At 34.5% G+C, this 14,172-nt stretch overlaps 1 protein-coding gene across 4 annotated transcripts; it reads left to right on the forward strand.

Annotated features, from left to right (window-relative positions):
* Positions 1-3,751: 3,751 nt before the first annotated feature.
* Positions 3,752-11,264, forward strand: LOC123557769 (uncharacterized). 4 transcript variants are annotated; one of them, XM_053544125.1, is made up of 4 exons: positions 3,752-3,987; positions 5,447-5,721; positions 6,377-6,459; positions 7,550-11,264. In XM_053544125.1, exon 4 carries the CDS (start codon positions 8,332-8,334, stop codon positions 10,291-10,293), a length of 1,962 nt encoding a protein of 653 aa, XP_053400100.1. In that variant the 5' UTR covers positions 3,752-3,987; positions 5,447-5,721; positions 6,377-6,459; positions 7,550-8,331; the 3' UTR covers positions 10,294-11,264. The 4 variants fall into 4 exon arrangements, with proteins under 4 accessions (XP_053400100.1, XP_053400101.1, XP_053400099.1 ...); XM_053544126.1 differs by having other exon boundaries at positions 5,510-5,721; XM_053544124.1 differs by lacking the exon at positions 3,752-3,987 and having other exon boundaries at positions 5,371-5,721.
* Positions 11,265-14,172: the final 2,908 nt, after the last annotated feature.

The following is a 14,172-nucleotide window of genomic DNA, read 5'->3' on the forward strand; positions in this document are numbered from 1 at the left end:
TGACCTAATTTTTGAGCTCATGTGACCCAGTTTTGAACTTGACCTAGATATTATCAAGATAAAACTTCTGACCAATTTTCATGAAGATCCATTGAAAAAGTATGGTCTCTAGAGAGGTCACAAGGTTTTTCTATTATTTGACCTATTGACCTAGTTTTCGAAGATATGTGACCCAGTTTTGAACTTGACCTAGATATCATCAAGATGAACATTCTGACTAATTTTCATGAAGCTCTCTTGAAATATGTGGCCTCTAGAGAGGTCACAAGGTTTTTCTATTTTATGACCAATTTTCATAAAGATCCCACAAAAAATGTGACCTCTAGAGTGATCACAAGCAAAAGTTTACGGACGCACGGACGGACGGACGACGGACACTGCGCGATCACAAAAGCTCACCTTGTCACTTTGTGACAGGTGAGCTAAAATTACTAGCTTTGTTGTTTGTTTCAAAATCGATTGCTGCATTTATCAGATAATAATAGATATTACAGATTTACCATTTGGGTCAAAAATGCCGATTTAGCTTTAGACAATTCGATTTAGTACGACAGGGTGTTGGACATATGTGAACCGTTTTAATGCAGTTTGGAAGTAGTACGATCCCGGGTCATAGTAATTGGAATTGTCTTTAAGCTATTTCAGCTTTGTTTGATCTAAACACACAGCTTAGAATATGTCCGATCCTGGATTGTGCTTAAATAATTGTCTTAATACTATTTCCAAAGACAAACCTCTCAGTAGGCCTACAACAAGGGTCGTACTAAATAGATTTCACTTTAAGGTAATTCTCAGCAGGGTCATAATAATGGAATTATCCTAACTGAGGCGTAAAAAAAATTGTTTGTTTCCGGTATCCCGACCTACCCTAAATTTTTGGCCCGACCCTAAATGTTTTTATGGCCTTGGAGAATATTTTTTTCAACTTTTTAACAAAAAGATGCACAACTGCACTTTTTATGCTTTAAACATGGCCAGTGATGTTATAATTCAACTCACTGATGCTCTAAAGGCATAACCCCCTTATTTGTTATCATTTTTTGACAAGAAAATAATTTCCGAAAAGTCTCCCTTAATAAAAAAAATTTCCAAAAAAAAATATTTCCGACCTACCTACCCTAATTTTTTTGAGCATGTTACCGGAAACAAAGAATTTTTTTTTAGGCCTGAGGGTCATCCTTTTTAGAAAACTCGCTTAAAGCTATTATCAAACCTTCGGAGTGTGAACGAATCTCATTAAAATTACTCGTTTAAGCAGGTTTCTTACATTTGATAATAGGCCCGATAAACGCTGATATTCAATGCTGATATAAACGTCTCTTTATCAAATTATGAATTATCTGAAGAGTGGCTGTTTTATCCAAAAAAAAAAAAAAAAGAAAAAAAAAAGAGAGAGTACTTTTGCCCGACCCGTGTGATTTTTATGCAGTTACATATTACACTACTGCCCATAACAAAAAATCGTTATTTGTAAGTCGATGTAGATAAATGCGAATTGTCCTCAGCGGCCAAATCTTATCCGCAATATAGAGTTGGAGATGATTTGTTTCTTTCATTAGTGTAGTATAATTAACATTATGGAACGGATTTTGAGTATTACTTAATTTCATTTACCCGTTCATATTAATTTATAGGATTTTCCTTATTGCCACACCTCTAGTGGCATGTTAAATTTATTTTCACATCGTTTAAACCATTGTGTTTAGGGAATTAGCCATCACTTGAATATGGCGAGATAATTATCAAGACATAGGAGGTTGTTATCGTTCAATTTTTACTCCTCGGTATATTATAATATTGTAGCATAACAAGAGAATGCTACTGCATGCATTTATACCTATATACACACGAAACAAATTATTTATGCATACTTCACATGTGCAGGTGCAATTTATTTCTAAAGTATACGAGTACTTTACAGTTTGTAAACCAGAGACAACATGAGGAATGGAAAGCAATTTGTTCAAGTCTGATGAGCTTATTTTAAACCAGAACTAGCTGATTAAGTGTAAGAAAATGTAACACTTGATTTCACTGGTTTATTCATTTTGCGCGTTTTGGTATTTAGCATGACCCAATTCATTTATCTTAAAACTAAATAAGATGTCTTTAAGTTAACTCAATATAGTACGACCCAGGTCATACTATTTGGAATATGTATGACCCTGGGTAATACTAACTGTAATATGTCCGACCAAGGGTTGTACTAAAGATGGCTGCTGTAATTGAGGGTCATATCAATTCGGATATAGAATATGTCTGACCCTTGGTCGTTCTAAATATGAAATAGCTTAAAGCTAATTCCCAAACAGGGTCATACTAAATGGAATATGTCTGATCCTGGGTAGCACTAAATCGAATTGTCTCACGAGCAGAGCCATTCCCTAATCCGTCTCTTTACCGAGAGATAGTACCTAAAATATTAGATTAAGAAAAACAATTAAACAGATAATGCTGGTTGCTGATATGTAACATTAAGACTGAATATAATACTTAAGTTTTCATTTGATCATTTTGAAGCATATTATTTAAGATTTTCTAAAACATCTTATTTAATTTCCATGTAGCTGCTCTTGTAGATAGTCCTACCTGTCAAGTCATTGATAAATATTTAATCCCCAATTATACCTGGATTATTGCGGGAAGAACTTATCTCAATGCAAAAAAAGTTATCAAATACATGATAATTGTGCGACGTCAGAAAAAATGTTTTAAGTCTAATAAAATAAATTCAGATTCACTTTTTAAGCTGAAATTTATATATAATGTTTTTGTATCATATCATATATAAAAACAAGAAATAACACTTCAATATTTACCGTGAAAATTGACATTACAATGAAATGACTTATCACTAAGTTTTTAGCCATACATTTACTTCATTGTTCCTATTAACTTGTGTCATGCAGGTGTAAAGGTAAATGCAGGATAGGATTACTATTTGTGTCATAGATTGATCTCTAGTACTATGTCTACTTTACCACAAGGGAAACAATCTGTTTATTGAGAGAATTTGTTGAGGTTATAAAGCCGTAATTCGATCAAAATGTGTTTCCGTGGTGTTGTCGAAAAAAGTCCATAATAAATAGATCCCAATTTTTCCATTTCTAGCGCATTTGCGCGTGAACCTGGAGCGAAATGGGCATCACTTCACTCGTGCAGTGTATTTAACATAAGATAAGACAGTTCATGCTTATATTCGCATGTTTTTGAGTTGTTTTACTTGAAAAAAATGTAGGGTGTTTATTCTGCCTACTGCTTTCTGAAATGCGGCAATATGATGGTACCTGACTTCAGCTGACTTGCATTTCACTGCGTACTATTCAACAGCCCTTTTTCTTTTCGTTTTCTTGAAGCAAATATATGGATATCTTGTGGAAAATAGATCTACGACGGAGTGAAAATCTAGAACCTGTATAAGTAGCTGAATTTTATATGAAACAAAGAACAATTTCTTTTATTGGTATATAACGTCGTCCTTTTGTTGACAAATTTCACAACAAATAGGCAACACATACTGACCGCTATAGTAATTATACATGTTTTGTTTCATTCCTAGAGATAAAATGTGCATGGTCTCCATTTTTTCCATATATTTTCCCCGGTACCATTTGTTTCGGCTCAAATAACTCTTAATAAGAAAATGATACTAATTATTTTTTCAGACTGTGCACTTTGATGCAGTTAACTACGCATATTTCTAAAATAGGTAGTGCCTACTTGAAGTATTTTCAGTTCCACTGCCTATTCGACCATAACGGTACATATACGGGCATTATTATTTCTCTGCTTGTCTAGCTTATATAGTTTGTTTTCGGGATTTACATATAGAATTCATGTTCCATTCTACTATAATTTTCAGTAAAAACTTAAAATGTCAAAATGTCTATGTACCTGACGGCAAATAGTGTTGAAATATTGCCAGACGTACTAATTTTGCGTGTTTTGGAAGGCTAGGCACTTTTACGAGAGATTAAATGTTTGAAGGTAGTATAATTTTGTAGACATGCATTGATACTAGGTAAATGTGTAATGCTATACTATTGGGTTAAAAATAAGCATTGTTTGTGTAATTGATACTACATTTGTATATTCCACATGTGTGTTAGCAGACGAATTTATTTTTCTTTGTCCTCTTTAAATTTCATTCATTTTCATGAATATCCTTTTTGCTTGATTGATTGTCACTATTAGATTTTTGTGGTGCGTTAAACGTACATAGTAAATTTATAAACATTAAAACTTAAATAGATACAAATTAGCTTTGTTCAAAAGAATTATGTATGCTGATGCACGTGATTTCGTTTACAAAGTCCGACTGAATTACATTTTATTTGGTAGGTTTTAAAAATATCGGTTTCCTGAATTTTAAACTTGCCTCAAACTTAAAATAATCCATTTTGTTGGGTGGTAACCAAACTTTGGCTTCTTATCATATTGGAACATTGAATTGTTGTAATATTTAGCAAGTTGTATTGTATGTCCACTTGGCTATTTCGTGAATTCTACATTTCAAAAGTTCAATAAAGTCGATTTTGTTTTGATTGTAACCATACTTTGATTATATCAACTTAAAAGTTTGATTTGTATTAGAAACGTACAGTTTGGCAAATGTATTTCTGAATAAGCACCAGAATATCTTACCCAGATGTAATAAGGTGTTTGTTTTTTAAGTATACTGTACTAGGGTTAGTTCGCGTGTCTTGATAGTTGCAGTTCTAACCATATACTTTATGTTTTATATAGTTGCGACCAAGTCCTGCTAAATATTACATCCAAACGTTTCAATAATTGCGGGAAAATAAAACAAAAATGAATTTCTATCAAAGTTTTGTATACACTAGTGACACGGTCTCACATACCTAACAAAAGCTCGTTTATAACATTCATTGCAGGAATATGTTTACAGTATAGCATTTTGCAAAATTCATGTGTAGGATCTATGCAACAGATCTTGTTTATAAACTTACTTTGTCATGAAAACATATGACGATTTTGTAATTATTTCATTTAAACTTATAAGCTTCAAATATAGTGTAAATGGTTAATGTATGTACTTATACATGTCTTTTTACAACTATATTACATAATAAAACAGTTGCTCTTACTCCATAATGGTTAGAATTCCAATATTTTAGAAGATGTGGTGTCTCTGTGAGCTTCAGTTATATCCTGCCAACATTAATTAAAGATGGCTGACATTACTCATGTTTCCATCCAAAAAGGTTACAATTGTAATTTTGAGACATGAACATTTTACAGCTGTAACTTTCAACTTATTTTTTAACAGCTGTATTTTTGAGACCTGCATGTTTTACACTTGTAAATTTCAACTGTCATTCCTGGTGGTCATTTTCCACTTACAGGTCTTTTACAGCTGTAATTTCAAAATACAGCTCATTTACAGACGTTTTAAAGCTGTAAAACAGTTCATATTTTCGTACAGGGATGATTGGCGGAATATCTTCTCCATGTTCGCTGCAATAAGGTGTCTTTTCTATCAAAATAGAGTTGGAAGCATTAAGAAGACTCCAAGTGCACCCACTCACTGGTGAAACTCCACAATCATTAATGGAACTTGAATCTCCTGTTTCGGTAAATATCGACGGAGAAATGAAGGTACCTAGCCGTAACTGAATTCTATGGTATTATCTTTGCAACCCAACTTACAACATGCTTGCAACATCGTTTGATTTTGGTGTATCTACCATCAAAGATGAGGTAAGTATTGTGTGTAATTTCATTTCTGTATATCAAATGTCGATCGCTTAAAATGTTTATATCTACATCTGAAACCTGGAATGAACTGTAAGACGCTGTCGGCGGATGGTTGATCATATGGTTTCTAAGCGACCTAAATCCAAGCCTCAAGACCTGTATTCAGGACATCGGAGTTACTGTGCATTACAGGCACAAGTTTTGTCGACGTGTTTAGATACATATAAGTGCCATAAACGTATCGTACCTGTACAGGGTAGGCCAATAGAGAAATGAGACAACTCAGTTACTCATACACAGTCTAGTAAACTAATCTGTATAGTATGCCAATCTTGTTAGCAGCTCGAAATATATTTGTAAAACAAAATAATATTATATCACAAAAGGGTTTGAGAAAATCCCTAAAATATGTCCAAAGTAAGAATCGAATTCAGTTTCGGCTAAATTCGCAAATGTTTAATTTGTCTAATTAAATATTGTTCATGTTTTTAACGAAGGTCAGTACTACAGTGTATTTTCCAATGTATACTGTATTGCGTCTATGCACTTCTTGCTCAAACATCAGATATCATGAAAATTATTCATTTGTTGATATTAACACATACGTTTGTTAGAGAACGATCATGCTAAATCAAAGTTGAAAATGATATCTTTTCAGGTTTGCTTCGTTTTGTTATATATACTGAGCAAAACTTCCAACTAGACCCTTGAAGAATGTAGATATCTTTTTTATTTTAAAAGGTAAGCTAATGAATTTTAAACATCGTTTTATTGACTTGAATGCCTTCACAAATATCGGTAAAATAATTTTTACTTTTGCGAAAATTACGTGCTTGGCTGTGCACGTGAAAATCGTGATTTTTTCATTTGTATTCTTAAAATGTGTTGTGCGTCTCAAAAAGCCTGGCGTTTTGTGTACGTAAGTTTTCTATATGTAAATATACCTGTCCAATACATTTCTATTTATTTATATATACTTTTATACTCTTCATTATTAGATTATTTTTTGTTGGGTTTAACGTCGCACCCACAAAATTATAGGTCATATGGCAACTTTCCAGCTTTAATGGTGGAGGAAGACCCCAGGTGCCCCTCCGTGCATTAACTTCATCACGAGCGGGCACCTGGGTAGAACCACAGACCTTCTGTAAGCCAGCTGGATGGCTTCCTCACATGAAGAATTCAACGTCCCGACTGAGGCTTGAACCCACATCGGTGAGGGGCAAGTGATTTGAAGTCAGCGACCTTAACCACTCGGCCACGGAGGACCCTCTTCATTATTAGAGGAAATAAATTAATCTGTCTTTATTCTGCGTTTTCTATCGGATAACTATTACATCTATGAACACTGTACCTGATTTGAAACAACCATTCAGTAATCTACCAAAATGTAGCCAGTAATTTATAAATTAAAGCATACAAATATAGCAAAAATCTTAAATGACTGAATGAATACTTTCATTCTCTAACATTTCTAACATTTCCAGAACTGTTTTTTCGACAGCTGAGAACATACCTTCGCGAGGTCATTATTTAAACAGAGATCTTTAGATTAAATGGACAACTAACGTAAAGAATATTATTCTTTTTTGTAAATGAAAGGAGAAAAACATTTGAGCAGATAATTCTAATTTTTCAAGGGCTTGCTAATTGAAACAAATTATTTGCCTCAGGAAACACTTTACGGCAACAGATTACTGCAGAAATTGGATAACTTATAGCTAGATGGAATAAATAGATGTAATAAAACTTGCATAATTATTACATAAACTCACTCTAGACAGCCTGTGTAACCAGAAGACTCATCCAAAATATATTTTGTCTTTGTCAGTTACCTCGCCAGTGAAATGGAAAAATTGGAACATCGATTAGATACATTCCACTCGTGTATAGAACGTCAGCATACGAATTGCTGTGAATCGGCCATCAACAGCGACTCAAACATTGTGAACGTTTGCAATGAAAAGGGAGAAACAGCTCTTCATATAGCATGCAAGCATCATGACATAAATGCTGTCACTCACCGTATTCTATCAGCAGTTACAAATATTAATGTGCAAAATTATTGGGGACAGACTCCACTGCACTATGCTGCTGCGGCAAGGTCTGTGAAAACGATGAAACTTATCCTTCACGTACCGGGAATAGATCTTAGTTGCAAAGATGTCAACGGTTACACTGCACTACATACGTTTGTAATTTCTAGTCAGGAATTTGACGACAACTGGAAAGAAGGATTAAAACTTTTAGCTGAAGCAAACATTGATATTAACGCTAAAACGAATTATGGCCAGACTGTTCTCCATCTAACATCATTTCAAGATGATAATACAAAGATGTTGGGCCATATTATGAGAAAATGTCAAACTCTTGATTTGAACACATTAAATAGCTTTGGTGAAAACTTTTTACACATTTACTGTGTAACGGAGATCGGTCATGACTGTATCAGTTTGTTTGAACAAATCGAACAGATAGACAAGTCAGTTTTATTGAAATTACTCAATCAACAGAACGTCTACGGATTGTCTCCATGGTGTCTCATGGTAGAAAATGGAGAAATGTTTTGTGAACATCTCAAAATGATAATTGAAACGCACGGCGTGTCTGTCAATGACAACTGACAATCTTGGTAACACTGTATTACATCGTTGTGTTGGAAAAGGTGGCTCAAGTTCAGATAACATGTTAGAAATTTATAAACTACTGATAAAGAACAGTATCAACGTTAATTGCAGAAACGTCTTCGGTCATTCTGCTGGAGCATTGTTATATATGGATGACGTATGTAAAGTCTTATTACAAGGTAAATTTGATTTTACAGCACCAGACCGTTGGGGCAGGATCCCATTGATTAACGTTATGAATCAAAACGCACGTCCCATTGTTTTGGAAACGATGCTACAAACCCATCCCTTTACGGTCAACTTGAGAGATATTTACGAATCAACACCGTTGCATTATGCCGCATACAGTGGAACAGAGGAATACGTGGAAGTACTGCTGAAACATGGTGCCGATTTAAATGCAAAAGATGCATTGGGGGACTTTCCAATAGATACCGCCTTTCGTCATGGAAAGCAGGCATGTTGGAAATTATTAGCTAAACATATGCATTTGAAAACATTAAATGAAAAGATTTTTCTTCATGAAGCTCGACATGTGACATTGAACTTATCCTCTTTATATAAAGTTCCAATGAATGATCTACTGGACGGGTTTCCAAAAAATATGGATACTTTTGCAGCAGATGCTCTGAAAAATAAATATAAACGGGGCATACTGCATGACGTCGACGCTGAAATAATAGAAGTAAAGAATATTGTTGCGTCTGTAAGAGAACACGTTCATGAGATTTGTGAGATTGTTAGAGGATACGACTCTAGGTTTCGTATGTCTGTATTCCCAACCGGAAGTTCAGCAGAAGGTACAAAAGTAGGACCACCTGACGAATTCGACTTTGCACTTTGCATCGAAAATCTGAGTGCAAATTGTGTTATAGAAACTTCGGCTGAAATTGACGGTTATGCTTGTCTCAAGTTCAAGGACAGTCCTATTTCTGGCGATTATATTGCGTTCTCTGATTCGGACCGTTATTTTCTGGCGCTTCCATTTCTTCACTATCTTTTCAGATATATAAGAAGGGCTCTGAGCGAGAGACGACTGTGGGAAAAGAGTAACCTTCACAGAAGACATGAAGACAAATTCCGTGTGACAAGCAGGAAACCAGTTTTCAATTATGATCTTTACTGGACTGGTGCTGTCTTCAAGCACCTGCAAATTAGCATCGACCTTGTACCAACAGTATATCAAAGTGGATGGTGGCCAAGTCATTTCAGATTTGACCGTATGAAACTAATGAACGAGAAAGTAAAGGCGGCTGGCTGCTTCATACTGATGCAAACGGAGGAAAACAGCTTTGATCAAGGATGGCATCAAATGAATGATTCGATTAGCTTGACTTGCAATCTATCATATGAACAGAACCGGAATCGGCTCCTTCAAATAAGCGTTGCTCCAGCAGAAATTACCCTGATACAATCTCTTCCAGAGGTATATCGTCAAGCATATGCTTTAGCAAAGATTGTGAAAAGTGAGGCTCTTTGCCCAAATGTCCAAATTGACATACGGCCAGTGGGTATTAAGCTTAATTCTAAAGTGTCTTACAGAACGCACCGAAACCACTCTTTGTTTTTCCCTGCTATAAAGCCCTCAGCAATCATGAAAAGCTACTGGTTGAAAAATTGTTTGTTTTACGTTGCTGATGAAATTCAAACGCAGTGCACATCTCTGGATAAAAGTTATCTCCAAATAACAATCCTAGTTTACCAAAAACTTCTAGATTTTGCAGCTTCGTGGAATTTTCAGCCATATATTCTTCAATCGTCCGAGTTGTTTGAGTTAGCCAGAGGAAATTCCTATTTTGAAGTATTTATTTCCAGAATGATAATATGCATAAACGTGGTGCTTGCAATTTTAGGACAACAATTTCCAAAAGAAAATGACGTTAAAACGCTGTTAGATACATGTAGAAAAAATCGTGCAGTTCTTGAACTGAAGCGCCTAACATACTAGCTAATTTATGTTAGGGTAGAGGTGTTAAGTGGACAAGGACTTATCAGCACATTGCTATAGGTTTTAGCTGAGACGGGATGGAAATAACTTTTATCTTCTAACTGTGTTAAACCATATTTAAAGTGTTGTTATAGTGACTGCTTTTTAATGATAAATTGTCATTTGATTGCAAAAGTCATGAAAATTACAAGAAGTGTATAATTTGGACGGTGGTCGGACTACCATTTTTGAACTGACATTCAACTTTAAGGACAAAATGTTCGGCTGGGCCTAACACAACCACATGTAATCTAATACAGTTTTATAGTATTGAAAAGGTTGATTGAGAATCGAATTCCAATTTTTTACAACCTCTTAAAATACAACTTTTTATAAAACAAATGATACCCGGTTAGACTAAAGCAGGTTTACTGAGATTTTAAGTTAGACAATTCCATAATATTCTGTCTATTTATTAAACTCAAAAACATAAAGTCAGCGGTCAAGTGATTTTCCAGTACAAATGATATCATATGGTAGATTCAATTCACAAATTAATTGATATTATACATGTTTTAGATTTCTATATGTTTTGCCAACGCCATTTATATTACATTTTAAGGAACACAACTTCATAAGTATCTAACGAATCACAAGTACATGTTAAGATCTATTGAAACTGGCAGGCTTAATTTAAATTTTAACTTTTAGCCATTTGAACTATAAATTATTTGGCAATGCTGTCGAAACCTCAGAAAATATTATGACAGTCTATTCTTTCTTTATTTGTTTTTTTTATAATGTCTTAGTTTATATAAAGGCAATATATGTATAGAAAATAAAGTATAGATTTAAAAAAGCTTTCAAAGTATTAAAGCTCTTTTGTCAATTTAGACTGTACCTGTATACTACTTGTATCCCCATTTGTGTATGTCAGCTTCTGTACACATGTATCAATAATGTAAACTGCTCTGATTAAATGTGGAAATGCGTTTGTATTACTTTGTGCTTTTGGTTTTTAAGGTAGTTCTGCACGTTTGATAAACCGGACGTACTGCCGTAACGTCATTTATCCAGATAAGGTACAATAAAGCCCGGACTCGGCATCCGGAAATGAAAATCATTTCATGAATTAATGGCAACTCGTGAGTAAATTTATTAAGACGGCAACAATGATGTCGTTCTAAAAATAAAATGTTATATTACAATAAGCTTGAAATGTGCAGATCCAATCTGACTAAAGTTCTCGATCTTCCTAAAAGTTAGATCCGAAGACAGCCTATTCAAATTCATCTTCTGTATAATCGGATTTCCAATATTGCTATTTTTATTTTCACCAATCTATTTTTATTTGAACCAATCAGACGACTCGTTTCAACAAGCGTTTGGCTAAAGGGGACTGGACTCAGATTTTAGCTAAAATATTTTTTCTTTAGAATAAAAGTTTCGTAATATTATGAACATAAAAACATGAGATTTTGTTTCTAAACTATCTTTAAAAAATGCGAAATCAAGACAAAATAACGCCCGAGTCGGGAATCGAACCCGCGCCGCTGCGGCAATAAATAGTTTCCTGCGTACTTGACCAATACACTACAGAGGAACGCGTAATTATCGATAGTTGAATACAAAGCTTTATAATTAAGGCAGTTTACCTCCTGTATCCCTTACAAACGCTTTTCAAGTTTGAATGGAAAAAATAGGAAAAACAACTAATTCTCGTGTGTTTATATAAGCTTACTTATTAGAATTATAAACCCGTACGTGATAATCACATATCGAAAACTGGAATCCCAGGTTACATATAGATTTTTTTAAAAACTTCTACTTTCACTTTCAAAATGTTGAAAGCAAGGCTCTGATTGGTGAACGAGTGTCTCAATACCCTGTCCTCAGATCCAATGTACGTAGCATTAATTGGAGATGATTTTAATCAGATTGTTGCAGATCTTTTTAACCTTTACCCTGCTAAATTTCTAAAATGGACTTGTCCATCATTCAATTTTGGCGGTACCATTTATTATTTGAATGTGTTTGATGAAAATTTAATGACTGAATAGCGAACAGTGCAGACCATGATCAGACTGCACGGATGTGCAGGCTGATCTTGGTCTGCACTGGTCGCAAAGGCATTTTCATTTGCCGCCAGCTGACTAAAGGTTAATCATGGGCAAATATCTAAAAAACACGCACATGGATATATTCATTTTGTTTCGCCACATTATAGGTCATATCTGCATTTACGACTGTCAGAAGTTTCATTAAAATCTATAGCAAAAAAGAATCTATTCGCGAAATTGTTAATAAAATTATGATTTTTCATAGACTCTCACTATGAAAACCTGTATGAAGTCTAACCAAATTTTCCAAGAGACAAGGGCTTTTCTACAAATGCATCTTCTAGTTTGAAAATTAATTGCCCCCTTCGAAGGAGGAGGGGTGTATTGTAAATGATGATGGCTGTCGGTCGGTCTGTAGACCAATCAGTTTCCGGATGATAACTCAAGAACGCTTGGGCCTAGGATCATGAATGTTGATCGGGAGGTTTGTCATGATAAGCAGATGACCCCTATTGATTTTGCGATCAGTAGGTCAAAGGTCAAGGTCACAGTGACCCGGAACAATATAACTTTTTGCCAGATAACTAGAAAATGCTTTGGTCTAAGATCACATTTGATACGGAGGTCACTTATGACTGGTAAATGACTCATAATTATTGATTTGAGGTCAGTACGTCAAATGTCCAGTGCACATTGACCGGATGATTGCTGTTTTTTGTGCAGTTACTGAATGCATTAATGGGGCATTTCGCGTTCTACGAGCTCTTGTTATAACTAGAATCTCCAAATATCACATAATTATCAATTAGTGCATGACCTTCGCTCACGTTTACTGTTATCAAAAGCAGAGTGTTTTCCTATTGATTTGATAAAAAATGAAAATGCTTATAATTCAGAAATGATTTTTAGCAAGAATAACCAAACCTCACAAACTTATCAATAAGCACATGAACTTTGCTTATATATTGTTTTTATCCCCCTTGACTGAGTAAAAGCAGATTTTGCCTCCTTGATTTGTTAAAAAAAGTTGAACAAGCTTATTCATCACAGATAATTTAACTTAATCACTATATTCCTCTACAACATAAATAAATACCTGTCTTACACTGTAGAAACCAAGAGTGGTCTAAACTTAATTTAATATGTTTTGTTTTAAAATTTGTTTCTGTTGTGTTAACGCACCGACACAAGTGAAAGTCATATGGTGACTTCCCAGCTTTGATGGTGGAGGAAAACCCCAGGTGCCCCTCCATGCATTATTTCATCACAAACGGGCATCTGGATAGAATCACCGACCTTCCGTAAGCCACCTGTTCAAAATACAATTAGTGTTCATAACTTTTTGTAGTCATAAGGACTGTGATAAGTTTTGAATTTGTTTCTTTTGAGGTTTATACCATCTTTCTAAAATGTATATTCTTCAAAAAGATACTAAGTTTTGAGTGGAATTTTCCAGAGAATAAAATGGCACAAAGTACTGAGCAAGGACAGTCATTGAAATCAGGTCAAGTGGAATACAATCATCTACATAACATCTTCACGCGAATGAGGTAGTTTTCTGATAGTCTGACCTAAAACGGCGTAAATAATTTGTTAAGTGATAGGAAGAGAACAACATCAATTTTGGCCAATAGATGAGTTGTCTTACACCTAATTAATGGAAATTGACATGTCCTTATTCAGATGGCTTTGGTAAACATACTTGTACATCTATCACTCATATAAGCGTATTGTTGTCTTTAGATCACTTTATTCTCACATTCAAGCTACAAAAGATCCCATCATAAACACATAGAATTACAATATAACGGAAGGTGGTGATACAAAGTCTCGAAAAAGT

The sequence above is a fragment of the Mercenaria mercenaria genome, chromosome 5, assembly GCF_021730395.1.
Source record: "Mercenaria mercenaria strain notata chromosome 5, MADL_Memer_1, whole genome shotgun sequence".
In the NCBI taxonomy this organism is placed as follows: domain Eukaryota; kingdom Metazoa; phylum Mollusca; class Bivalvia; order Venerida; family Veneridae; genus Mercenaria; species Mercenaria mercenaria.

Bases quoted from the DNA above. Each gene is read 5' to 3' on its own strand.
- LOC123557769 (XM_053544125.1), top strand. From the start codon at position 8,332: ATGACAACTGACAATCTTGGTAACACTGTATTACATCGTTGTGTTGGA.